Raw genomic sequence first — 26,056 nt, 5'->3', positions numbered from 1 at the left:
GGAGGGGCAGGGGGGTGGGGTGGGAGGAGGGGCCCGGCTGCCGGCACAGGTGCGCTGTCGTATCGGGGACCTAGGTGTTGGCCCGGGTGCTTTTGCGGGCGCGGGGCACAAACTGGGGCGCCACAGGGGCGCAGGGTCGAGTGCCAGTCCGGGGTGGGGATGCGGCCCTGGGTCGCGGCAGCGCAGGGTACAGGGACCCGGGAGCGTGGGGTGAAGGGACCCAGGCTGCTGGCGGGTGTGGGGCGCAGGCGGGAGCGCGGGGCGCAGGGACCCAGGCTGCAGGCGGTGGGCGCACCCGCTGGACTGCGGCGTCAGGGCACAGGCCTTGCGACAGGGCCAGGGTGAGGTCTTTCCGGGGTGCCTTGCTCCCACTTGGGGAGATCAGGAACTTGGCCCCTCTTAGACAACTTTCTCACCCCCACCCACCTCTAGGCCACAAAGCCCAAGGCAGATACTTCCTTTGATGGGGTGTATTGCTATTTATAGTCTGGAAAATGTTTTCCCAGCAGGGATTTCAAAGGATGCCTGACCTGGGGAGGCAGGGAGCAGGCACATGGTTTAGAAAGAGAGGAGAAAGGGGGGCAGAGGAGACGTCTGGCCGATGTGCCCTGAATAGCCTCGCAGAGTCTGTTGGCTGAGCCTTTTGGGCTGCGGTGGGTGGGATTTGGGGTCAGGACCCTGTCTTTGTGAGTTCCCAGGGTCCTGGGCCCTGGGGGCTGCTGTGAAGCACAGTCCTCAGGACTTTTGTTCCGTTTGGACTTAGTGTCTCTTCCCGATACTGCCAGGGGCCCAGCGAACCACCCCTGGATGCAGGAGGCTGGATGGGGGCCACCTGGGCTCGAGAGCTACTGTGTGGCCCCAACCCGTGCACCTGTGCTCACTCCCGTGGCCCCTCCCACTCCTCTGCTCTGCATTTGGACATCCACCCCCTGTGGCTCTGTCCCTTGCGGGCCCCCTCACTCCATGGCAACAGCTCCCATTCCTATGGGGGTCCTGTGCCAAAGGACATTTACAGGTGTGCATTTTTTGTTTGTTTTTCTGAAACATTTATATAGATACACTTTTATATTTATTATAGTGTTTATACCATTATGTTCTACTTTTTAAATCTGTTGATTGTGTCCTTGGTTTTTTCCTACTTTTTATTTATATTTTTTATTTATATATTTTTTAAATGTTTGTTTATTTTTGAGAGAGAGACAGAGAGACCGAGCATGAGCAGGGGAGGGGCAGAGAGAGAAGGAGACACAGAATCTGAAGCAGCTCCAGGCTCCGAGCTGTCAGCCCAGAGCCCGACTCGGGGCTCAAACTGAAGAATGGTGAGATCATGAGCTGAGCCGAAGTTGGACGCTCAACTGACTGAGCCCCCCAGGCGCCCCTTTTTCCTACTTTTTGAATAAAAATTTCCAAACATACAGCAAAGTTGAAAGAATTTTGCAGCGACCCCTAGATGTGCATTTTGCGAGACCGTAAGCCCAGGCCTCTGTGCTGTCGTGTTCTGTCTACTCATGGATCTATGTGCCTGTCTTCTTGGAAGTCATTTACTTTTCAAAGTGCTCTTGTTTTTTAAGTTTATTTATTTATTTTGAAAGAGAGAGCAGAGAGGAGGGGCAGAGAATCACAAGCAGGCTCCGTACTGTCAGCGCAGAGCCTGACACGGGCCTTGAACTCACAAACCGTGAGATCGGGACCTGAGCCATGATCAAGAGTCAGATGATTAACCCCCTGAGCCCCCAGGCGCCCCCACTTTCAGTGTTCCTCACACACACCTTTGCCACTGTACGTGGAGACTTATGGCTGCTCTCTGGTGATATGTGAAGAAAGCAACCAATGGGTGGATTTGAGGGGCAGCCCCGGAGAAGGTGGATGGGGGTTTTGTAAGGTCACCATCAGCCCTGGGTTTCCAGACTCTTCCAGGGCCCAGACTGTTGGATGGGGGAGGGGTGGGGGAGGGGGGAGGAAGGGGAAGGGAGGGGAGGGGGAGGGGAGGGAAGGGGCAGTCAGCATCCCCAGGCCGGAGGCAGCCAGCAGGGACCGTGGTGCGTGGCTCCTGGCCCTGCCCCGCAGGGGTCTGGTGGGCGCTGGACAGGGACGTGGTGTTGACTAGTTTCCTGGATCTGCAGGCAGCTGCAGTTTGACAAAGTTTCTACTAGACCCCGATGGGGGTCTGACCAATGGGACCAAGGAGGGAAGCACCCGAGAGCATCTTCAGGCGGAGGCCTTTCTGGTGCACACCTGCTTCCCCACCGCCCAGTGCCCTGTCCTGGGGGCAAGAACCCCTTCTGGTCTGGGTCCCCCTGCAGCCCGGCTGGGTGTCTGGAGCCATGTGTCCCTCTGCTGTCACCTGGGAACGTTTCTCGCTTAACTGCTTGCCTGGGAAGCGGGCTGCGGGCCGAGTGAGCTCCTCTCTAGGATGGCGATGGCCCCGGGAGGGTCCCGCAGCTGTGAGGCTTCCTGACCTGCTCCACCAGCGCCAGCGCCCCCAGCGCCCCCGGGAGGCACATGCTGTCCTGTCTCGGTGTGTCCCCACCACTGTAACTGTGAACAGCAGTGGTTTATTCTGACAGCCCCGGAGGCTGCGCGGCTGAGGTCAGGGTGGCGGCACGGGGGTGAGGGTCCCCTTCTGGGTTGCAGACTTCTGTCCTCGTGGCAGGGAAGGGGCGAGGGAGCTCCCTGGGGCCACCTTCTTAAGGGCACGAACCCCAGTCATCTGGGCGCAGTCACCTCCCAAAGACTCCCCCCTCAGAGCGCCATCACCTCTGGGGGGAGGTTTCCACACATGAACTTCAGGGCGCACATGCAGACCCTCGCAGCCCGCTCCCGGACCCCAGATTCATGTCCTTCTTGCTTGAGAAATACGTTCCCTCCCTCCCAACAGCCCAGGTTTTAACTCAGTCCAGCATCTACTCCAAAGTCTGGTCTAGATCTCACCCGAGTCAGGGGCAGGGGAGCCCCCAAATCCTCTCCGGCTGTGAGCTGTCCCGCATGCAATGGTGGGGCACAGGGCAGGCCCTCCCACTCCCAAGGGGAGCAGCCAGAGAGAAGGAAGGGGTGACGGGGCCCAAGCAAATCTAAAGCTTAGGGCCCCGGCCTGGTGGTCCTGCCCGATGGCTTTTCTGGACACAGCCCACCCTGCAGCTCTCCTGGGCTGGAGACGCGCCAGTGGCTTTGCTGGTTTGGGGTTACCCCACCCCAGGGCTCCGCTGGACGTCGCCTTGGCAGTGGCCCTCTCCCCGGGTCAGGTGCCCAAGGCTCCGGGTGGCCCCATCTGTTAAAATCTGGGTGGAGGTGGCCGAGCCCCAGGCTTGCCTACTCTTCAAACTGGCAGTGATGGTATCACACAGGCGCCACCAACCCTGGCCACGGGGGCCCAGCTGCAGCGGCACGTGGGGCTGTGGGAACTGGGAGGGCTGGGCCTGAGACGGGAGGGGTGCAGGGCAGCTGGGGGTCCCCCCTGGAATCCTTCTGCCCCCCAGGCGCTTGCACTCTGGGCCTGTGCTGGGAGGGCAGCCTCATGGGTGAGGGTGGGGCGCCTTCTCTGGCCCTTGATGGTGACCTGGATTCGCCACTATCACAAGTGGGCATCTGGGGCCCTGGGGGTGTGCACATGCTTCCAGACGGCCCAGGGGCTCCTCCTGGGGGACAGGGCTGGGGCGGCCGGGAACAAGTGGGGACCAACAAATGGACAGGGCCCCCCACCAGGAAGCCTGCGCTCCGTGCTCAGGACACCTGCCTCACTTCCCTCTCTGGTCTATTCCGGCAGCCCTCCGTGGTGTGTTTCCAGAACCTTCAGCCTCTCCAGCTGGAGTAAAGGCATCCTGGGGGAGGGCGGAGGCAGCCCTCACGATGGAGCCCCCAGCCCTGAGGAAAGCCGGCTCCAAGCAGGAGGAGGGCTTCGGGGTGCCGCCCAGGAGGGTCGCTGACCCGGGCGTGGTCCCCAATCTCCGGCGCAGTAACAGCAGTCTGTGCAAGGTCAGGAGGTCGCAGAACCTGTTCGGCAACAGTGAGAAGGTGGGTTTTGGTGGCCAGGGCCGGGTCCCCCAGGGCCCCTGTGGGGCACGGTGACCACCCAGGGAGGGGCGTGTTTCTTGCTCGGGCAGAGTCGCCGCTGAGCTGGGGGAGGGGACCTGGAGAGAACGGTCAGTGGCCAGGTCCGCCCCCTCCCTGGATCACACGGCCCCTCCCTGTTCTTGGTCTGGCTGGGTGGCGCTAGTTCAGCCCTACAGCCCTGCCCTGGGCAGACTCACTGGAAGCCGAACGTAGCCCCTGACGTCACTGTGCAATGACTTTATGGCCCCGACGTCACCGGGAGGGCCTGCGCACCACCGATGTCCTGGGCTAGATCCCCGAAGGCCCGCGACGAGGCGGTGTCGAGGGCACGTTTGACCTCCACGGCCCCTGCGCGGGTGGGCAGGGGGCGCTGGCTGCCGTCTCTCCAAGGACGGAGGTGTCCAGACGCTTACCCGCCGCACCGCTTCCGTCCCGAGGAGGGCAGAGAAACTGTAAAGGGCAGTGCTACTCAAATAGGGCAAAAGAGGAAGTGGTCCCACAGGGCTGTCCTCCCACACCTGCGAGCCTGGGCCAGGGCCCCCTCACGTCTCCAGGAAAGGTGCCATGAAGCTGGACCAGGAGCCCAGACGTATCCAAGGGTGGCGTAGGGTTTGCTGTCCCGAACGGGCCTGACGTGACTATCCGGGGATCTCAAAGCGCCCTTTTTATCCTCAGCAAGAAAACCTCAGCTCGTGGATCCCTGAAAACATCAAGAAGAAGGAGTGCGTGTACTTCGTGGAGAGCGCCAAGCTGTCGGACGCCGGGTAGGTGGCCAGTTAGTGTGGCCGCCCCTCCCCCGTTCCCACGGCGGGGCCGGGGCCCGGCGGGCTCTGTCGGGGTTTGTGTGTGTCTGCGTGGCCTTGGCGGGCGTAGTCCTGTGTCTGTGTGTCCGTGTGTCCGTGGCGTGGCCTTGGTGGGCCCAGTCCCGTGTCCACGTGGCCTTGGACGCTCACTGCCGCTCCATGCCCCCCAGGCCTGCCATGAGCAAGCCACTTCGTCTCATCCACCCCGCAGACGAGGTGCAGAGACCAGGGGCCTGGTCCAGGGTCATAGGGGACGGCTCCGCGGTGGCGCCTGGACTTGGACTTGGTTGTCTGGGCACGTGTAGCACTGCACGCCTCTAGAACATTCATTTCCCTCTGGAGTGGAGAGTGTCGCAGGGCTCGGGGACTCTACAAGAACCCGGGGAAAATCCCCTGTCCCGGCCCCTCACCAGGGAGGGTGCCCAATCCAGTCAGGGCCGCTGTGGGGCCTGTGGCTCTGGAGGGACCGCCAAGGCCACCTCCACGGGCAGCCGAGGCCGCTCCGCCTCCACGCGGCCGGACGTCTCACTCCCAGGCCGCTGGCTCCCCAGCAGGGCCGCCCGGGAGCCGGGGGGCTGCGGGCAGCTTCGGGGAACCTCCAGGAGGCGCGCTGAGTCCTTGGCCTTGAGGGGGCACGGAGCGTGGATTGCGGTAGCACTTCCCCCTGTCCGCGACGGAGCCGTGCCGCAGCGGACCCCACTCTTCCTTCTTCGCCTTCCTCGGCACCTCGTGAATGCTTGCTGCAGATGCCGCCTCTGCCATGCAGCCCTCCCTGACTGCACCGGGATGTAACCCCTCCCTCCACCAGGCTCCACATTCTTCTCTTCCTACCAGTCCATCACGTGCCGAGATGGCGTGGCTTCGTGGGGGCACAGTCACTCCACCACTTCCCACGGCGGCCAGAAGGCCTCCAGCCCCCACGTGTCTGTGCGGGGAAGGCAGAGGGATTAGGACGCGGATCAGGCAGGAGGGGTCACCACCGGCGATGCCGTTCCCGGGCCCTGTCATATTCCCGGTGCCCTCACCAAGGGGTCGGGGTTCACGCCCCCGGCTTGGCACCCATTCAGAGACGAGTCCTCCCCTCTCGTCCCGGGAGCAGAGCCTTGAGCCAGAGGAGGCTGGTGAGCCCGGTGGGCTGGGCGTGTAATCGGAGTCGGAGCCACGCCGCCCGCTCTGACGATGCGCAGAGAGCGCTTGGCATCCAGGTCCCCAGGTTTCATTATTTTATAATAGGCTCGTCGCATCCAGGACTCATGGCTTCAGAGCCCTTCTGGTTTCCAGCTTTCGGGTTCTGGAGGCGCCGCCATCAAGCCCAGGACCCTTCTTCGCTCTGAGTTACCCGCCAGAGGAGGATGCTGACAAGGGCCAGCGAGGGCCGGGCTCCGCCGGGAGCTGGGGCTGACATGGGGCTTCCTGCTCCTTTAGTGCCTCTTTCCTGCTTTGAAGGAATCGTGCCCAGGATGCGTTTGGTTCTGGAAATTTCCAGAAGCAGGCTTACTAGCATCAGGTTTGATGCAAGGAAGCTGCGACGGGGAGCTGGCTTGGCCACTCACGTGTTACATTGAGGACCGGGGAGCCCGGGACCCAGTGATGGCCGGAAAGACGGGGGCACCTAGAGAGGGTTTCTCGTCCGGTGTTGTGTGTTGTGCGTTGTGTAATGAGCTTACAGCAGTCAGAATGACACAAGTACCAGTTTCCTGATTAGTCGCGTCGTATGACTTAAAGCAGTTTCCTAAATCATGTTCCCGAACCTGTGAATGAGTGGGAGCTGGGGTAGGGTCCGAGCTGGGCGGGGAGGCAGGTTGCTGCAGGCCCCCGGGGAGGGGCAGCTGTGCGAGGCCGGCTGGACTCTGCTCCCTGGGGACTCACGGGTGTGGTGGATGCCCTGGGGGCACCCGGTTCCCAGCCCTCTGCCTGGAGGCCCCCTGGCCCGCAGACTGCTCCCTGGAGCCCGTTGATTGAAGAAGTGGGCATTGTCTCCTATTTCCCTGCTCTGAGATCCGAGATCCGGGACCACATGGGGTCTGGTGGCTGCCCGGCGCCCGGACAGGCATGGAGGCAGGCAGCGTGTCCCCGACCTGCCGCCCACCGGCCCCCCATGCTTCCCACGTGGAGCCACAAGGAACGCAGCCGGAGGTGCTCCCTGGGGCAGGCAGACCCCAGAGAGAACAGGGTTCTGATGCGAGTCGGAGGTGGGTAGCGTAGGCTGTTTCCGGGTCCTTGAGGCACCCTCTGTGTTCAGGGATTCGCTAAGACCTCTAGGACAGTGTCACAGCGCAGGGACACGCAGCAGGCTGGGCAGGGAAGACGTGTGCAGGCTGGCGACCTCGGCCCCCTGGCCCCCACCCCAGGCCGAGCCAGCAGGGAAGAACGCAGCAAGCCGTGTGCAAAGCCCCTGGGGCCTCGGCGCTGGGGGTTAGTCCTGGGGGCTGATGCCGTGGGCGCCTCTGCCCAGCACCCCCGGAATTCCCGGCCCCAGGGGAAGGCGGGTGTTGAGCACCGACCGCGTCCTCTGCCCAGACCGGGACCAGTGGGCTGGGGAACGCAGAGCGCTCCGGAAGCCCCTCGCACGGCCAGCCCAGCAAGCAGCCCCTGCAGAGTGCGGGCCCCGGCCTGCGGGGGGCTGGGTCCTGGGCAGGGTCCTGTTCATCTCACCAATCCAAGGGCTTCCTCCAGTGGATGGGGAGGGCATGTTCCCTCCTGAGAATGGAGTGAGGACCAGGGAGGAGAGGGTGGGGGAGGTTCCCCCGTCACGAATGGAGCCTTGGAACAGATTTATTTATACACCTTATATATTTCCATCGAATGTGCCTCCCCCACCCCTTCCAGACCTGAGCCCCACCTTCCTCCCCCACACCTCCGTGATCTCATTAGTCCCACGTCCTGAAGGGCCTTCTCAGCTCTGCCCACATCTGACTCATTTCCCTTCCTACCACGGCCACCCCAGACCTTCCCCCATGCCCATGGCCTTGGCGCGTCGGCGCCCCTCTCTGGGATCCTCACCCACAAAACACAGACACCAAGTGGATGCTTCAGAAGCCTTCTTCAGGACGAGGCGTGATTAGTAAGACGAGGCGCCTCTCCAGACTGCACGGAGGGGCCCAGAAGGGGAGAGCGTGCCCCCAGGCTCAGTCCTCCCCCTGGGGCTGGGGCTGGCACCCCTGCCCATGCCCGTCTGGGCCAGGGCCTCAGCAGGAACTCTGATTATTTCATTTCTGGGCCAGCGGACTGCGTGTACTTTCCTGCCTTGTGTCAGTTAGGGAAGCGTCGTAGATTTCAGATCCGATCTCAGCAGTGGGGGGCGGCTCAGAGACGAGGTAAGGGGGTGACCGCCTCAGGCCATTGAAGACTTAACAGAAAGCCCGGGGCAGTGCGGGGCCTCATCCTGGTGACACTGCCCACCTTTGCCCATAAGTTGAGGGGGTCACACCACACATAACGTGCACCCCGAGATCCCTGCAGGTCTGCAAGTGCCTTGGGTCTCCCTGAGGGGTCGGTGGGGGAGGTCAGAGGGCACGCTCCGAGCTCTCCCTGGGGGCCTTGTGCTCAGAGCGCTGGGAGCCCCTGCAGCCCCTGCCAGGAGGAGGGACAGCCCTGGAGGAGCCCAGGAGCCCTGGGTGCAGGGCCGGCCGTGGTGTCTTAACCTGCCCTCGGTGCTCTGCCTGGCTAGTTAGACCCTCTTTAGACCCTCAAGGCATCTGTAGGGTGGGGGTCAGAGGATGCACTGTTCTCCCCGCTAACGGTGGAGAAATGGAGAGCGTCGGAACGGGGCAGCCCAGCGTCTCTCCCCCGCGCCCACCGGGCCCCGGACCCGCCTGGCCTCCGGCTGCTGGCTTCCTCTCCTCTGTATCTCGTCTTTCAGGTCACTTGACACTAATGAGACGTCAGAACCTAAAAGTTGGTAACTTCCAATTTAACGAGGTAGAGAGTGCACACGTACCTCCTCTCTCCCCCGAAGCCCAGCAGGTAGTGGTGAAGGCGTGAAGAGGTCTCACCTGCGAACAGAGGGGAGGTCACAGCAGAAAGGAGGCGCCGCTGGGGGGAGAGCGGAGCACGGAGCGGGGGTCCCGGAGGCCGGGTCTCCCGAGCGCCTCCCGGGGGCAGCCGGGCCCGACACCGGCCTGCGTCTGCTTCTTTGAGTCTGCGCCAAGTGGGGCGTTCCCCCTTCTCACTCGGGAATAATCCTAGATTTTGGGACGCTGTAGAGCTGCTAGATACCGGGGACAGCTCCCGGGTTCCAAGCCTGGTCCCCCCTTCATCCCCTGCCCCGCCGCCCGGAGCCCCTGGCGGCCGCAAGCCTGGGCTCCATCCCTGCAAGGTGGCCGCTCCGAGTGTCATGTAAGGAATCGCACCGCCTGTGATCCTTCCACTTTTCCACCCAGCGCGATGCCTTCGGGACCCATTTGGGTTGTCGTGTGGATCTGAAGTCTGCACCTCTTTACGGCCAAGTGGCGCAGTCACTCTGTTTGCCTCTGTCACTGGAAGCAAGATTTTTGTAGACAATAAATCATTGGGCCTTACTTTTTCCAGCCACTCTGCAAAATCTGCGTTTTTAAAAATTGGTGTATTTAGAACGTCCTATTCAGTGTGATTTTTGATATGTTAGGACTTATGTCTGCCATTTCAGTTTTCCATTTTAAGGTTTTTCTTTCGCTGCCTTTCCCTCATCCACCTCGGAGGGTAGCCCTGCTGATGACAGATTTCCGCCGGTTCCCTCCATTCGAGAACGTCCCCCTTCCCTCCACGGGTGCATCACATGTTTGCTGAGTGCGGGACTCTGGGCTGGGGCTTCCTGAAAACGATGTGGCCACTTCCTCCTGTACTTCTTTAAAGTTTTTCTAAGTCTATTCGTTTATTTTTAGAGAGAGAGAGAGAGAGAGAGAGAGAGAGAGAGAGAGAGAACATGAAGCATGAGCAGGGGAGGGGCAAAGAGAGAGAGACGGAGAACCCCAAACAGGTCCTCCCTGTCAGCCTGGAGCCCAGCTCAGGGCTCGAGCCCGTGAACCATGAGCCCGTGACCTGAGCTGAAACCAAGAGTCAGACACTCAACTGACCGAGCCTCCCAGGCGCACCCCCTCCCCCGCCTTGTGCTTTTTTCTGATTTCTGATGAGAAGTTGTTTGTTATGTGGGTTACCCTCCCCCAGGAGGCAAAGGATCCCTTCTGTCTTGCTGCTTCCGAGACTTTGCCTTTGTCTGTCGCGGATGGAGTTTGGCTTCCTGCCTCCGGCGCACACCTCTCTGCGCCTCCTTGTTTGCTGTTCCCTCAGACTCTTGAACCTGTAGAATTTATGTCTTCTCTCCAAAGGCGGGAAGTTTGGGCCACTGTTTATTTTTCTTTGCTATTACAGGTTAGTATTTTGTTTTGGTTTCACTTTCTTTAAAGATTTTTAATGTTTATTCATTTTTGAGAGACTGACCCAGAGCGCGAGTGGCGGAGGGGCAGAGAGAGAGAGGGAGGCACAGAATCGGACCCGGCTCCAGGCTCTGAGCTGCGGGCCTTGAACCCACGAACTGTGAGATCACGACCTGAACTGAAGCTGGATGCTTAACGGCCTGAACCATCCAGGCGCCCCGATTTCACTTCCTAGTTGTCCTAATTGTTTGTTACTTCTGTACAGACATAAACTTGATTTATTTCTATTGATCTCATACCCTACAAGCTTGTGAGAGTTATCGTCGGTCTTACAGCCTTTTGTAGGTTCCTTAGGGTTTTCTACACACAGAGTTATGTAACCTGTGGATGAAGGTAATTTTACTTCTTTTTCTATATGTGTGTCTTCCCTCCCCTCCCCTCGCCTCCCCTTCCCTTTCCCGTACCCTCTCCTCTCCTTTGCCCACTCCATTAGCTGGGACCTCTGGTGCCCTGCTGCGTCCCAGGGCTGAGGGTGGACACCACTGTCTTGCGCACAGTGTTAGTACTGAAGGGCTCAGCCTTTCATCCCCGAGTCTGATGTTAGCACTGGGCTCTTCACAGATGCCTTCGGACCAGGCTGAGGAGATTCCCGTCTGTTCTGGCTTTGCTGACAGTGTTATTGCAAATGGGTGTTGAATTTCATAAAACACTCTGTGCATCCGTGCAAATGATCAGACAGCTTTTCTCCCTTATTCTGCTGATATGATAAACTATGTTGATTTGTTTTTAAGTGATAACCCAACCTTGCATTCCTAGGAAGCTCCCATTGGGTCGTAATTTTTTTATTAAGTTTTTAATTTTAATTCCAGTGTAATTAGCATACAGGGTTATGTTGGTTTTAGGCGTGCGGTGTAGACACTTCGGTTTACAACTCAGTCTCATCGTGACTGGTCATAACTTCTTTGCACACGTTTCCAGCGCCCCCTCCTCCCCTCTCCCTGGGGCCCCTGTGACGTGCCTGCTCTACCTTCGGTCACAGCTCTGCAGGTCAGAGGCTTTGCACTTCATTGTTGATTAGGTCTGTTTTCTCTGTGGCATTCAGAGTGGGTCATTTCTATGCTCTGTCTTCAAGTTCATGGATTCTTTCCTCTGCCACCTTCATTCTGTGGCTGAGTTCATCCACTGAGTTTTTAAAAAATTTTTGATTAGTGCTTTTTTTTAGTTTTTAAATTTCCATTTGATATGACTTCTCTTTCTCCGCTGAGACTTTCTGTATTTACCCTTTTCCGAGTGCGTTCGTGATCCCTCTACTGGCCGCTGACTTACCCTCCTCCCGGATGATCCTAACGGTGGTGACACCATGGCGTGGTGGCCGCTGTCTTGTTCTGGTGGAGGCTTTCCTGGTTCCTGGTGCGATCGTGACTTTCAGTCTGAAACCTTGACATGTGGGGTGTGATGTTATGAGTCTGCGTGCTGAGGTTTAGCAGGTCCCGCGGGGCGGGTCTGTGGGGGAGGGGCACTGCCGCCTGGGGATGGAAGGCCACACCCCCTGAGCTGAGCTGATGCTTGGCTGGCAGTGGAGGGAGGGCTCGGCTCCCCACGGGGGCGCCGCCTCACAGCTGGGGGGGCTGACTCTCCGCCCGGCTGACGTGCCCAGCGGGGAGCACAGGGGCGCCTCTTCCCTCCGGTGACCCTGTGGCCTTTGCAGGAGGGTGGTGTGTGAGTGCGGCTACATGCGCCAGCAGCACTTGGAGGAGGCCACCAGGCCCCACGCTTCGCAGGGCAAGGACTGGGACCCAAAGAAGCATGTCCAGGAGATGCCAACGGATGCCTTTGGCGACATTGTTTTCACGGGCCTGGGCCAGAGAGTGGGAAAGGTTGGTCTCCACCCCTCTGTCGCTTGTGCTGTGGACTCATGTCAACCTTCCATGATCTGAGGCGGCCAGGCCTTCCTGGCACCTCCGGAGAGAGGGCTCCACCCTTGCCAGCGCTGGGCGGGGGCTTCACGAGGCTCCCAGGAGACCCGCAGGTGCCTGTGGAGCAGGGTGGGTGTGTCCCACAGCGGAGAGGCGGGATAGGAAGGGTGTCGTGGGAGCGGGGGCTGTCATCCGCTGGGCCTTCGTCCCCTCCCCCTGCCTCTCACTCCATGTCCAGCTGACACACGGCCACTTTTGCTCACTGGATCTGGACCCAGAGCAGGAGGTGTCCACCCTGGTGGGGCTCTCGGGCTGGCTGGGATGGGGGGCCCACAGCTGCTCTGCTGTCTCTGGGGCTGGGCTGGGCCACCTGCTGACACAGGGACCCCCTGCTGTCCTGTCACTTCCCTGCAGTACGTTCGCCTCTCCCAGGACACCCCCCCGGGCGTGATCTACCACCTCATGACCCGGTATTGGGGCCTGGACGTCCCCAGCCTCCTCATCTCGGTGACGGGCGGGGCCAAGGACTTCAACATGAAGCCACGGCTCAAGAGTGTCTTCCGAAGAGGCCTGGTCAAGGTGGCCCAGACCACAGGTAGCCCTCGGGGGCTGGTGCCATGGTGGGCGGGGCAGGCAGCACCAGGGCTGCTGGGACGGGAGAGGCCCTCGGGGGACCCGCCCCGCCCTCCCGGCCCTCAGCGGCCGCCACTCCTGGGGCAGACGCGTATCCTGCCAGCTCCCGAGAGTGGCCCCCTGCTCTGCCCCCTCGGAGACCCCGGTTAGCTGCGGGCTAACAGGGCACAGGTGGCAGGTGGAGGAGGCTGGAGGGGGTCCTGCTCACCGGGGGGCCGTTGTGGGGGTCTCTGTTAACCAAGCCCCTGTTACGGAATCCATCAGTTCACGTCTGGGAAGGCGGGACTAGGTGTCAGTTCTTACACATGAGGTGACTGCCTCGGGGCCTCTTGGCCCCCAGGGCTGCGCCTCCAGTGAGCACAGGGCGGGCCAACAGGGGGCAGGTCAATGGCAGGGGAGCAAGGAGGCTGGGTCCAGGTGGATGGGCCACCGGAGGACGCTGGCCGGAGGGTCTGGTTTGAGCAGCACTCGAGGGCCCTGCTGGCTGTTTGGCCTTTGCCCCGAGTGAGGCTCCGTCCGAGTCTCCCCGGCCCTCGTCTCCTGGACTCCCGCCGCCTGTGGGATTTGGTTACCTGCAGCTGACCGTCCCCAGGCGCGCGGTGACCTTGGCAGGGAGCCCAGCAGGTGCTCCTCTGTCCCCCAGGTAATCACGGTGACGGTTTTGCCATGTCTTGACAGTTACCTTTCTGAGGTTCAATGGCAAAGGCCTTGCTGCCGCTTCCCAGCCCAGAGCCAGAGCCCCGCGTGGTGGGTGGTTCCGCGTGGCCGCGGCACGCACAGCTGACCTCCGGGCGCCGGGCCGCGTGCTGTGGCCGGCGCTGCCCTGGGTCCCCGCAGCCCCGGTGACAGTGAACTTCACTCCTTGTCCGAGGAGGCAGCTGCAGGTCTATCCCGTGTCTCCTCCCGTCCGGGACAGGGGCTGGAGGAGCAGAGCCTGCCGGGGACCTGCTCTCTCGTGGCAAAGACCGCGGGGGCAGGGGCAGGGCTCCAAGACCTGGTGTTCAGGGCACTCGCCCACGTGTGGTGCCCAGAGCCCGTGCCCTGGTCCGGCCACCCGGGGTGGGGGGGGGTGGAAGTGTGTGCCCTATCGGGGCCCTCGTAGGTCACATGGCAGTGGCCAGGAGCAGGGGTGCAGACCGCCCCACTCAGGCCCCGAGAGCTGAGGGGGAGAAGGGACATTTATGACTCAGAGTAGAAGAGTCCGGACAGACGCGTTCCCGAGTGCAGGACAGGGCGGCAGCAGCGGGCAGGAGGGGACCTCGGCCCCCAGAGCTGTGCGGCAGAGACAGAATCTCGCTGTGGCTTCCTCGGTGGTCCTGGTCCTGAGGACGGTTAGACAGCCCCCCGAGCAGGGCCTGAAGGCACACAGGGCCCCCGGCGTCAGGCGTCAGCTCTGCTCTGTCCCCAGGGGCCTGGATCATCACCGGCGGCTCCCACACGGGGGTGATGAAGCAGGTGGGCGAGGCCGTGCGCGACTTCACCCTGAGCAGCAGTCACCACGAGGGAGAGGTCGTCACCATCGGGGTGGCCACGTGGGGCACCGTGCACAACCGGGAGGACCTGATCCACCCCTCGGTGAGCTGGCGGCCCCCGGGGGCGGCGGGTGGACGGCCGCCTGGACGGCAGGGTAAACGCAGCACAGAGGGCGGGGCCGGGACAGGGGTGCCGGAGCCCGGGGCTCGCGCCCAGCCGCACCACAGGCCCTGATGACCGGGGCGAGCAGCTCCCGTGGCCGGACCCCCTACGGTTCCAGGATGGCTCCACGGAGGAGCCGCCACGGGCCTTAGAAACACAGAAACACACTGAGCAGAAGGCAGGGCTGTGGCCGCCTCCGCTTGGCCAGTGAGCGTCGGGTTCTGCTCCCAAAGCCTGACCTCCGAACCCGGTGAAGCTGGCACCCCCAGGCACGGCTCGGTGCCCTGGCTCCCGGCAGTCATTACTGGGCCACCCAGGTGCCACTTGGCATGTGCCTTGTCTAAGACTCCCCCCACCCCCGCTCCCGTCTGGCATCACCAGTGGTGCCATCGACACCGTGTTCCTATCACAGTCTGTTCGAGGCCACCCGGACAGTGTCCCTCGTGTCCCATGTCCTTCCAGCCCCCACCTGTTCGTTGCCTGGTCCCGAGGCCGTCTCCTCATTTATGCGAGTTAGTATTGGCAGTGCTCCACTTCCTAACACCCAGATCTGTCCCAATGTCCTGTGGCCGCTGTGACAGATGATTGCGCACCTGCTGGCTTAAAGCAGCGGAAATGGGTTCCTTCCCCTTCGGAGGCCGGGGCTCCGGTCCACATGGGGCAGGGTCCTGCTTCCTCCAGAGGCCGGCGGGGGGTGGGGGGAGCCGATCCGTGCCGTCCAGTGGCGGCTGGCTTTCCCTGGCTGTGGCTGAAGTGCCCTGATCTCTGCCTTCAGGATGCCTGGATCCTCCTCTTGTGGTCAAATGTCCCTCCGCCTCCCTCTTGTAAGATGCTGTGCGGACATTTAGGACCCACTTCTGGATAAATCTTCCCCATGTTACGATTCTTACCTTAATCAATATGCAGGGGCTCTTTTTCCAAGTAAGGGAACGTTCATGGCTCCAGGAATTAGGACTTTGTATCCTTGGGGATCATTTTCCAGCCTACTGGACCCCCATTTCTGCACTCAGAATGCAGGACCTGTGGCCGGTCTGTGTCTGACTCTCTGGCGTCCCCAGGGCGGCTTCCCGGCCGAGTACGTCGTGGATGAGGAGGGCCAGGGGCACCTGACCTGCCTGGACAGTAACCACTCCCACTTCATCCTCGTGGACGACGGGACCCACGGCCGCTACGGCGTCGAGATCCCCCTGCGGACGAGGCTGGAGAGGTTCATCTCCGAGCAGACAACGGAGAGAGGAGGTGCGTCGGGCTGGGTTTGTGGGGGCGGCTGCCCAGGGAGCCTGGGGCACAGCGGGCCGTGACCAGGGCGTTCAAGGGGCGGGCGCTCCGCCGTCCCCCCTCCCCGCTTTCCTGCCCTTCTGTGGTCACTCCACACCACAGACACGGGCTCAGTCCGGAAATAGGAACGGGCAGAACCGGGCCCTGACCCGTCCCCCGGGGGTGAGACGGGATGGGACACCGGGCGGGCAGTCGCACAGGAATTGAGGGGGAGACGCAGCTCTGTGCCAGGCTGGGCTTTGGGCAGCGGCGTTCCAGCTTTGCTGCGTGGCAGAGCTCCGGGGGAGCGGGCCCCTGAGGGCGGGCAGGTGGGGAGAGCGCACCTTTCTCCGCGCTCAGGTGAGGCGACACTGCTGGCCCGGGGACCACGTGACCGCCCGCTCTGTCCCAGAGAGCCTAGGCGGGGGTGTGGGGCCGGAGACACCAGGGTGGCCGTTGGGGGAGAGATTCCTGAAGTCTTCACAGGTCCCCTGGCTGCCGGGATGGGTGGAGGCTCAGGCCAGGGGCGGCACGGTGGGAAAGGGGACAGCGGACGGAGGCGTGTGCGTGGTGCCTCACGCCCAGTGGCTTGATGTGTCCCCCGGGCGTGCGCCGATTTGGGGTGCTGCAACGGGATGCGGAGGAAAGCAGGCTGGTCGGCGCGGCCTCCCCCTGCGCGGCCAGAAGGGGAGCGAGGTCCGAGGTTAAGGAGCCTTCTCGGGGCCGGAATTTGCCCGCATTCCATACGACGGGCAGAGCGTCCTCTGACGGCAGAGCGTCAGCCTTCCAAAGCCGCGTCGTCTCCAGTGGACGGTTCTGGGGCTGGCGGGAGGGGGGCAAGCGTGCCCCACGGGAGGGTCTGGGCCCCCCGTTCCCTAACTCAGGGTTCGTGCTTCGTCCTAGGCGTGGCCATCAAGATCCCCATCGTCTGTGTGGTGCTGGAGGGGGGACCCGGCACGCTGCACGTGAGTACTGGCCTGCGGGCCGGGCTCTGGGGTCCAGCCCTGCTGCAGGGGGCTCTGGCCCGAAGCCCCGTGACCGGCACCCCAGTGGGGTCATTGGCGAGGGAGGAGAAAGGGTGGTGGCCATGGGGCGGGGAGGCGGCCTTCGGGAGATGCCCTGCTGTGGGGGGGTGTGCACTGGCTCCCGGCCTGGGTGGCTGACCAGTGGGAGGGGCCCAGGGCGATGGCAGCAAGGATGGAGCCGCGTGGGGCCTGCTTCCGGGACCAGGGGGCAGCCACTCTGCACGGTTCTCAAAGGGCCGGCCCTCGGGCACCCAGCCCCACGACAGCAGCCGGATGTAAAGTGGGCTCCTTGGTGGTTTTAACACGCCGCCCAGGCCCCTCTACTCAGGACCCACCACGGGTGCGCTTCCCTGCTCGAGGAGCACCCACCCGCTTTCTTTCCGCTGCAGAGACACGTGACAATATGACAGCCTGCAGATCTGGGGCAGGAGCAAGGACAGTTCGTTTATGGGACGGGAGGACATGCCTGTTTATGCTGAGGGACCACAGGAGGGCTCCTGGGGGCGGGAATGCTTCTGGGCCCGCCCTCTCCCGTCTCGGGGCTCCGGCAGACCCCCCCAGGCCTGCTCCCTCGCGCCCAGAGCCGCGTGCCGGCGTGTATGGAGTGTCCTCCCGCTGGGGTCCTGAGTCCCTTCCTGATGCTGACCTCGTCCCGGGTGTCCCGGGGGCTCCCCGTGTGGCCCTGGTCCCACCCCGGGCCTTATGAGGGGGCGAAACTGCAGACCCGCAGCAGGAGGGCTCCTGGGGGGCGGGGATGCATCTGGCCCGGGGTTCTCTGCACGGTCGGCTCCCGCGACCACAGATCAGTGGGCCGACACGTAGTCTTTGTGCGGGTGGCCACAGACCACCTGAGCAGTCGGCCTGGAGGAGCTGGTCTGCCGGGTGCCCGTCCGCCAGGATTTCCCCTCCGCAGCGAATGTTGCCAAACTCCATGTTTTCGCTTCGTTTCTCGGGAGCCCCGTAGCCCAACACTGAGATGTCCGTGGTTCGGGGGTCAGAGAGGGGCACTAGGGCCCCGGGCTCACCGTGGGCCCCTGTGTTTCAGACCATCTACAACGCCATCACCAATGGCACCCCCTGCGTGGTCGTGGCGGGCTCGGGCCGCGTGGCCGACGTCCTTGCCCAGGCGGCCGGCCTGCCCATGTCTGAGGTCACCATCTCCCGGACCCAGCGGAGCCTGAGCGTGTTCTGCCAGGAGATGTTCGAGACGCTTCCCGAGAGCAGGGTTGTGGAGTGGACCAAAAAGGTGAGCAGTCGGGCGCCAGGTTCGCCGGGCACACGGCGGGCTCCCAGACGCCCTCAGCCTGGGCACGGGCCTGGAGCGGGCGTGGGCGTGATCTTCGGAGAGTGCGGGGCTTTGTGCCAGGCCGGCGGGGCCCTCGGCTGAGGAGCAGTGTCCTGCCCAGGGAGGGCATGTCTTGAACCTCTTGTCCCCAGAACTGCAGGCCTGGGCTGGGGCGGATGGGGCAGACCGCACAGTTGTCTTGGGGGAGGGGCCTGCTGGGCTGGGGGGCAGGAGGCTCCTGCCGAGGCCAGCGCAGGGGCAGAGGGGTAGAGAGCCGAGATTCAGGCAGCAGGGGCGCCAGAGGCAGGGTCTGGCACAGCCTCCAAGCCTGGCGAGCCCCAGGCCGCCCGGGCGGATTAATGGGGGCATTTGAACCCTGGCAAGACAGGGAGCAGAGGGACCGTGAGGAGCAGGGGCCTGAGCACGGCTCCTGGGGGCCATGGGGGGTGTGTGCGCCCCTCAACTGGGCCACCCGCTGGTGTGAACCCATCCTGCGGATTCGCAGGTTCAGTGAAGATTCCAGGGGACCCCCGGCCCCCAGGGCATTTGGGAGACTCGCTCCCCGGAGGAGGCTGGTCCCGTGGAGTGACGTGGGAGCCGCAGGACGTGAGCCTGAGCTACCACTTTGGGCGCGTCCACGTGGGGCCGGGCTTCGCCGTGTTTCAGGTGCCCTGCTGGCGCCCTCTTGCTCTCTGGCTCTGGGCTAACTTCAGACGTCAGAGTAGTTGCAAAGAGAGTAGACAGTTTCTGGCCAACGTACCCAGGCTGCCCAAGGCTCACACCCCGCAGAGCCTCAGCAGGGCAGGGTCGGAGCGGAGAACGCACCCTTCACGGTGACCCGCTAAGGTCCTTCTTCTGTCCCAGGATTCAAATCAGACCGTTTATCACATTCCACCCGGCCTTTCCCTTTCGTTATCCCCCTCCCTCTCTCCTCCCTCCCTCCCTTCCTCCCCTGCCCCCTCCTTCCTCCTGCCCTCCCTCCCTTCCTTTTTAAGCATGGTAGTATTTAGCCAGCCACCAGACTGCGAAGACTCTCTAGAACATCACCGTAAACTCTGGAGGAGAGCTGGGGGCTCTGGGCCCCCCTTTCTGGCCATCTCCCGCGCTCTGGAGCTGTGAGCCTTGTGGTGCCCAGAGATCTCTGGTTTCGACCGTCCTCCATTCCTGACCCACTTCTCCTAGACACGGGTGATCACAGCTGTGACGTCATTGCCCTGCCTTTCAGGGATTTTGCTTTTTTTTTTTAATTTTTTTAACATTGATTAATTTTTGAGCAGGGGAAGGGCAGAGAGAAAGGGAGACACAGAATCCGAAACCAGTTCCAGGCTCTGAGCTGTCAGCACAGAGCCCGACGTGGGGCTGGAACTCACAAACCTCGAGATCATGACCTGAGCCCAAGTCAGGACGCTTAACCTCAGCCACTCCAGTGCCCCTCAGTAATTTGTTTTTAAATGCATCATTAGTTTGTTCTTTTATACCTAAGGTGGCCAACAAGACTGTTTACAGATGGGGAGGATTTTGCAGGGACCCCTCAGAGAGGGGGGTCCTCCAGGCAGACGGGGGTGGGGGCTGGGGCGGGGGAGCTAGTGTACGGACCGGTCCCCCGAGGGTCTCAGACACTCTGAGGCTGTTTGGGTCCGTGGGGAGGCCCCGAGTGCTTGCGATGGGCCCCGGAAGCGGCTCCCCCCACGCGGGGTCCCGGTCGGGTGGCTGCGGTGAGCTCTGTGGAGGGACCACCGCCGGCGGGGGCAGAGGGAGCAGCGTGCAGGGGTGTGGCTGGGTCCCCCTGGCGCACACGGCCGGGCCAGCCCAGGGGGGCTTGAGCGGGGAGTCCCCAGCACCTCGGGCTCCGGTGGCCATGCTGACCCCGAACCCAGAGCCACCCGCCTGTCACCTGAGCTCCGTTTCACAGCAGGGCTTGGGGGCAGGCTGCCAGAGCGTCTCCGATCCATTACCCCTGCAGTGAGCTGGGTCCGGGCTCTGCGTCCACATCTGTGGACAATAAGCCAGGTTCTGAAACCCCCGGAAATTCGGAGTTTCAAGTGGCCGACGGGTGCTTCAGGGCGGGTTGGTGCAGCCGCTCACTCCTCCGACTGTGTCTAATTTCGGGTAGTGCGTGCCCTCCAGCCGGGACCACGGGCACAACCAGCCCCACGGGGCGTCCGGGGTCACTCTGGAGGGGGGTGGGCGCCACCGTGTGGGTGTCTGTGGCTGGGGCAGTGACCTTGTTCTTGTCCGCGCTCATCATGGCCTCTGGGCGACCTCGCTCGATCCCAATGGTCTGGGGGGTTGTCCCGATGGGAGAGCAGGTCAGCCCGTCAGGACGCGGAGGTCCGGCTGCGGATGTCAGCGCGGGGGTTGGCCGGCAGGCCCCAGGACCTTTCCCCAGCTCGTTTACAAATGATTCCGGCAATTCTTGGAACCCGATCTAACCCGCTGTCGTGAAAAGCTGCCCGAGGAATCCATTCTGAGGCCGACTCAAGGCCCGAAACGGGTGTTTCACACAAGCTGTTCTCCGACCTGGTCCCTCAGGGCGGAGGGGACCCGGCTGCGTGGTGGTGATCTGACCCTCGGTCAGCAAACCTCGGCGTGTGGGTGGCGACAGGATGGGGGGGTCCTTCCTCCCTCAGACGTAACCTCTGGAGGACACCCGTCCACCCTGGGGGGCGCTCAGTGCACAGGCTTGTGGCCGCCACCAAATAGCCACGTGTCAAAGGAAATCATTTGGTGTCTCCGAGCATTGCTTTTCTTGTCCTTAAAATGGGGACAGTTATTACGTAAACTCAGAGGCTGGGCTGAGATTGTCCATACTGAGTGCTGAGTACTGCGTCCACACACGTGAGCTCGAAAAACGGCAGCCACTGTCCTTCAAGTCGATGGCGGGGTCAGACTCAGGAGCCGTTCTTTCACCCAGGGGTGTGCGTGGGCCGGCGGCATTTCAGAGTTACCAGGAAAGGTGGGCCTGGAGGAGGGGGAAGGCTGGGGTCGTAGAGGTGAAGGTGGGCTGTGTGAGGCCGCCCTCTAGGTGGGAAGGGGTCTGTGCAGGGCTGTGGGCAGCCAGGCCAGGCTGGGAGAGGAGGCGGGAAGGCAGCCAAGGCTGGGGTGGCCGGCTGGGGAGCTAGAAGGTCTGGGGAGCTGCAGTAAGATGTGTTTGTGGAAGGGCCACCTGGCCTCGGGGTGAAGGCGTTATGCGGAACAGTGCCTGGCAGCTGGCTTACATGTGACAGACTGATATGTGTATATACACAGATGGATGGATGGATGGATGGATGGATGGATGATGGATGGATGGATGGATGGATGGATGATGGATGATGGATGATGGATGATGGATGGATGGATGGATGGATGGATACGTGAATGGATGATGGATGGATGGATGGATGGATGGATACGTGGATGGATGGATGGATGATGGATGGATGGATGGATGGATGGATGGATGGATACGTGGATGGATGATGGATGATGGATGATGGATGGATGATGGATGATGGATGGATGGATACATGGATGGATGGATGGGTGGATACATGGATGGATGGATGGATGGATACATGGATGGATGGATGATGGATGGATGGGTGGATGGATGGATGATGGATGATGGATGGATGGGTGGATACATGGATGGATGGATGATGGATGGATGGGTGGATACATGGATGGATGGATGGATATATCACAGAAAGACACTGGGTCCCCTGCCAGCAAGGACGCGGAGGGCTGGAAAGCCAGTGTGACGATCCACAAGACCACAGGGCTTTGACGGTGTCTGCCTCGTGGCACTCGGCCCTCCTATTTACAAATGGGACAGTGAGAGCATCTGTCTCCTCCTTACCTTCTTCTGTGAAGGGACCAGAGGAACAGGAAGGGAGATGCCAGGCTGCTGTGTCTGCTGAAATACATGGATGGATGGATGGATGGATGGATGGATGGATGGATGGTTGGATGGATGGATGGATATGTGTATAGATAGATACATGGATGGACGTGTAGATGGATGGATATGTGATAGATAATAGACAGTAAGTAGATATGTGTATAGATCAGTACATGGATGGATGGATAGATGGGTAGATAGATACGTATATAAATAGGTACTTGGGTGGATGGATGGATGGAAGGAAGGCAGGAAGGAAGGATATAGCAGGTGGCTAGATATACAGATGGGTAGGTAGGTGAATAGGTGGGTAGGATGAGCAGATAGTTATGTGAACTGATACGCGGGTGAGTGGATGGATGGATGGGTGGGTGGATGGATGGATAGATACATGGATGGGTGGGTGGGCGGGTGCACAGGTGAATAGGTGGATGAGTGAATGGGCAGGTGGGTGGATGGGTGGATGAATGGGGGGGTGGATGGGCTGCAGGCAGGCGAGGAACCAGGCGGAGAAGTCTCAAGGTCAGTGGTATTGGGCATTCAGCAGACACTCTCGTGGCGGGGTGAAGTTCCTTACCCTCGGGCTGTGTTTCCCCCGGCAGAGTGGTCGCCGCCGCGCCGTGTGTGGTCCTTGCGCATCCTCCTCTTCCTGCCTGGGCTATGGGGAGGCGAGGTGGTGGCTTCACGCCTGGGCCCTGGCTGTGCATCCGGGGCCTTGATGCTGCCGGTGCCCCTGGGGAGGCAGGGGGCCTGCTGTACCCCCAAACCCCAGCGGGGCCATGTTTGTTGCAGATCCAGGACATCGTGCGGAGGCGGCAGCTGCTGACCATCTTCCGGGAAGGCAAGGATGGCCAGCAGGACGTGGACGTGGCCATCCTGCAGGCCTTGCTGAAAGGTGAGGCTCAGACGAAGTGGGACGAGAGGGAGAAGCGGCCTGGAGGTGCTCGGGACCCTGAGTCTGGAGGCGCCAAAAGCCCCACCCCTGCGTCAGAGGCAGGGTCAGAGAGCAGCCGGCTGCGGGCCACGTGGGGGCCCAGCTCACTCTCCTGCCAGACAGGCGGGTGTCCGCAGCCGGGGCTGGCGGTTCGGGCTCCTTCCTCTGACTCACTTCTTCGCCAGAGCCCAAGTGCAGCCACACGCACGGTCCTGCCGTGGCCATCACAGCTGCACATCCTTCTGGGGAAGCAAAAAGGCTGTGGGAGGCCCGGTCCTGACGTCCCTGGTGCCCACACGCCTGTGCTCCCGCTGCCCCAGCGCAGCAGGCCCACTCCTGGGCGATAACGCTCCCGCGGTGGCCGTGCCCTCGCCCCGCACTTCCCTCTCCCTCCGACTCCGGGACCGCAGACGCCCCCATCCCTCCCGCTGCGGATGACGTCCCCGACGGCAGGAAGCCGTTGTCCCGACTGGCCGCTCCTCACCCCCGAGGGACATGGCCCGGCACAGCAGGGCGGCAGGGGCGTCTCGGGGAGGGGGCGACCTGGGCGTGTTCGGCGGCCTCCTCCCGACAGAAGGACTCGAGGTCACCTGTGAAGCCTCACGGAGCCACGGAGACGGCTCAAACCAGGACCAGGGCTCTCTTCCGAAGACCTTGTCCAGGAGGACAGAGGGACCTGGAAGAGCCAGTTGAATAGACTCAGAGCGGTGATGTGCTGGGGCAGGAGCTGGGGCGCCACTGTGGCCCCTGGGGTCCTGCCACCAGGGACACGGAAGGCCGGGAAGCCAGTGTGAATGTCTGCGTGACCACGGTCTCAACAGGGTCCGCCTTGTGGCGCTGGGTCCTCCTGCTCACGGACGGGCAGTGAGCGCGTCTGTCCCCTCCTTGCCTTCGTCAGTGAAGAGGCCGGGGGAGCCGGAGGAGAGGCGCCAGGCTGGGTGTCTGCTGAAATCCCCCAAGGGCCCTGGGCCCTGAGTGTGGCCGTCTCTGCATGGCACCGGGAGTGGGAGGGGCTCCTGCTCACCGCCAGGATGGAGCCCGGCATCTGCTCTCCAAGTTCAGGAGCAAGTGAAGACGATGCCACGAATCGTGGCTTCTCCTGGCGGGTGCTGAGCGGGGAGGCCGTGCCGCTGTGGGAATGTTTCATTTCTCGATCGTGGTGGTGGTTGCACAGGTGTAGACATCAGCCAAAGCCACGGCGCCTCCTGTGTGTGCCGGCGCAGAGCAGGTCCCCGGGGAGGCGAGGGCATATTTATTTCTGGAAGCCAACACAGTGTCGTTGGTTGTAATTGGTTGTTCGGGGGAGAGGCAGGGGGCTTCCAGGAGAAAGTGACTCTCTGTTATGTGTGTATATATGAAAAAATAGGTATGTGCATATGGTTTTTCAATGAGAATCCCTTTTAAAGGTGTATTTACTTATTTTGAAAGAGAGCAAAAGCAGGAGAGGCAGAGAGAGAAGAGAGAGGATCCCAAGCAGGCTCCGCACTGTCAGCTCAGAGCCCAGTGGGGGACTGGAACCCATGAACTGTGAAATCATGACCTGAGCTAAAACCAAGAGTCAAATGCCTAACTGAGTGAGCCACCCAGGCGCCCCACGACAAGGCCCTTTAACAATCAACTTTTTTGAGGTCATGGGTAGAGAAGATAAAGTCCCCCTCCCGGGTTTGCTGCTGGACGCGTCTGAGCAGGCGCGTGCCCTGCACACCAATACGGTCCAGCTACGGGGCAGCTCCGTCCCCGCAGAAAGCTCCCTCGCCCTCTGCGTGCCCCGGGGAACCCCCGTCCGCTTCCCGTCCTTCTAGATGCTTTTGCCTGTGCTAGGGCCTCGCAGGGATGGTCACACACTCGCTGTTCTCTCGGTCTTGCACGGGCGCGGCGCTCCTGAGATGCTTGCACACTGGTGCACGTCGGGACTCTGTCCCTCCCTGCCGCTGACCGGTGTCTCGCCGCGCCGGGGCAGGGCCACCTGGTTCCACTCACCCGTCCCCGGACGCGAAGGCTGCCTCCAGTGTGGGGCTCCTATAAAAACTCCGATTTGCCCTCGTTTCTCCCAGGTCTGTGTCTAGGAGTGTGGAATTTCTGGTTCTTGGCGGCACGAGTGTGTTCGTAAGAAACCGCCAAACTGCTTTCCAGCGCGAGGCCCCATCTTCCCGGGTCGCCAGCCGCGGCCTCGCAGCCCCGGGCAGGGCCGGGGATTTAAATGGAGGCCCTCCTAGCGGGTGTGCGGTGACAGCTCCATGTGGTTTGAATCTGCGCCTCTGGTGGCCGGCGACCCGGAGCCTCCCTTCTTGGGCTTGTTGGCCGCGTGCTGGCGTCCGGGCGACATGCCTCTCAGATCTGCCGTCCATGTTTCTTTGGCGACTCGTCTTCTCAGTTTTGAGTTGTAAGAGCTCTTGAAGTGCCTGATGCACATCCTTTGCTAGAGATTTGCACGGGGAGTTTCCTCCGGGCCCCTGGCCGGCCTTCGGAGGTGCCTCAAGGAGTCTTTGACGGGCAGAAGGCTCACCTTCCGCTGGCGCTTCATCCGTCGGTTTTGTCCCGTCCGGTCCGTGTCCTTCACGCCCCGGGAGATCTTCACCGGCCCCGCGGCGGCACACACGTCTGTGTTTCGCTGCGGAGGCTCTGCGGGCACCGCCGTTACGTCCTGTCTGTGGTACATCTCTGGGTGGGCTTGTGTGCGGTGTGAGGTAAGGGTCCAGGTTCCTTTTCCTCTTCCCCGAATAGCAGCCTGAGCCAGGCAGCGGCCTTGCGTTCAAGGCGAGGAGGGAAAGTGACGGCGAATGCGGCTGTGACTTGACTGTGGAGACATGCCTGCCCTCCAGATGGACACCCGTGTCTTCCTTACGCTCTGGGCCGAGGGGCCTGGCCAGGCGGTGGGGGTGGGTGAGCCAACGTGCTGCCCGAACCCAGAGATTCTCTGATTCCAGCGCTGAAAGGAAGCGTGCTTTCATAAAGGGAGGGGGGCGGGATATTCCGCCAGGGAGCACGCGGAGTCACCGGGGCTGGTGACCAACCTTCCCTGTGTGACGTCATGGGAGGGCAGGGTGACGGCTGTGAGGCCCAGACGGAGGCCCCTGACGCGAGCGCCTTGCCCTGCAGCCTCCCGCAGCCACGACCACGTCGGCCACGAGAACTGGGACCACCAGCTGAAGCTAGCAGTGGCGTGGGACCGCGTGGACATCGCCCGCAGCGAGATCTTCACCGACGAGCGGCAGCGGAAGGTAGGGCCCTGCGCCGCCCCGCCGGAGGGTCCCGATGGCCCGCGGGGGCGGGGCCAGGCC

At 62.0% G+C, this 26,056-nt stretch overlaps 1 protein-coding gene across 12 annotated transcripts in view; it reads left to right on the top strand.

The window, feature by feature from the left end:
* TRPM2 (transient receptor potential cation channel subfamily M member 2) overlaps positions 1-26,056 on the top strand; it is a 54,052-nt gene that overhangs the window by 1,458 nt on the left and 26,538 nt on the right. For 4 of the 12 annotated variants that reach the window (XM_029938825.1, XM_029938824.1, XM_029938823.1 and 1 more), the window contains exons 1-11: positions 2,059-2,518; positions 3,764-4,011; positions 4,726-4,814; positions 11,916-12,084; positions 12,538-12,718; positions 14,165-14,331; positions 15,450-15,630; positions 16,552-16,613; positions 17,719-17,919; positions 22,634-22,736; positions 25,875-25,996. In XM_029938825.1, the coding sequence (XP_029794685.1) occupies positions 2,503-2,518; positions 3,764-4,011; positions 4,726-4,814; positions 11,916-12,084; positions 12,538-12,718; positions 14,165-14,331; positions 15,450-15,630; positions 16,552-16,613; positions 17,719-17,919; positions 22,634-22,736; positions 25,875-25,996 (1,539 nt within the window). In that variant the 5' untranslated portion in view covers positions 2,059-2,502. Of the gene's footprint in view, positions 1-2,056; positions 2,519-3,763; positions 4,012-4,725; positions 4,815-9,800; positions 10,203-10,542; positions 10,601-11,915; positions 12,085-12,537; positions 12,719-14,164; positions 14,332-15,449; positions 15,631-16,551; positions 16,614-17,718; positions 17,920-22,633; positions 22,737-25,874; positions 25,997-26,056 lie in introns of those variants that run through there. The other 8 variants (XM_029938820.1, XM_029938821.1, XM_029938819.1 and 5 more) reach the window with 5 other exon arrangements.

Source organism: Suricata suricatta, chromosome 5, assembly GCF_006229205.1.
Source record: "Suricata suricatta isolate VVHF042 chromosome 5, meerkat_22Aug2017_6uvM2_HiC, whole genome shotgun sequence".
Lineage (NCBI taxonomy): Eukaryota > Metazoa > Chordata > Mammalia > Carnivora > Herpestidae > Suricata > Suricata suricatta.
The sequence above is the reverse complement of the archived record's forward strand: the minus strand, read 5'-3'. Positions and strand labels throughout refer to the sequence as shown.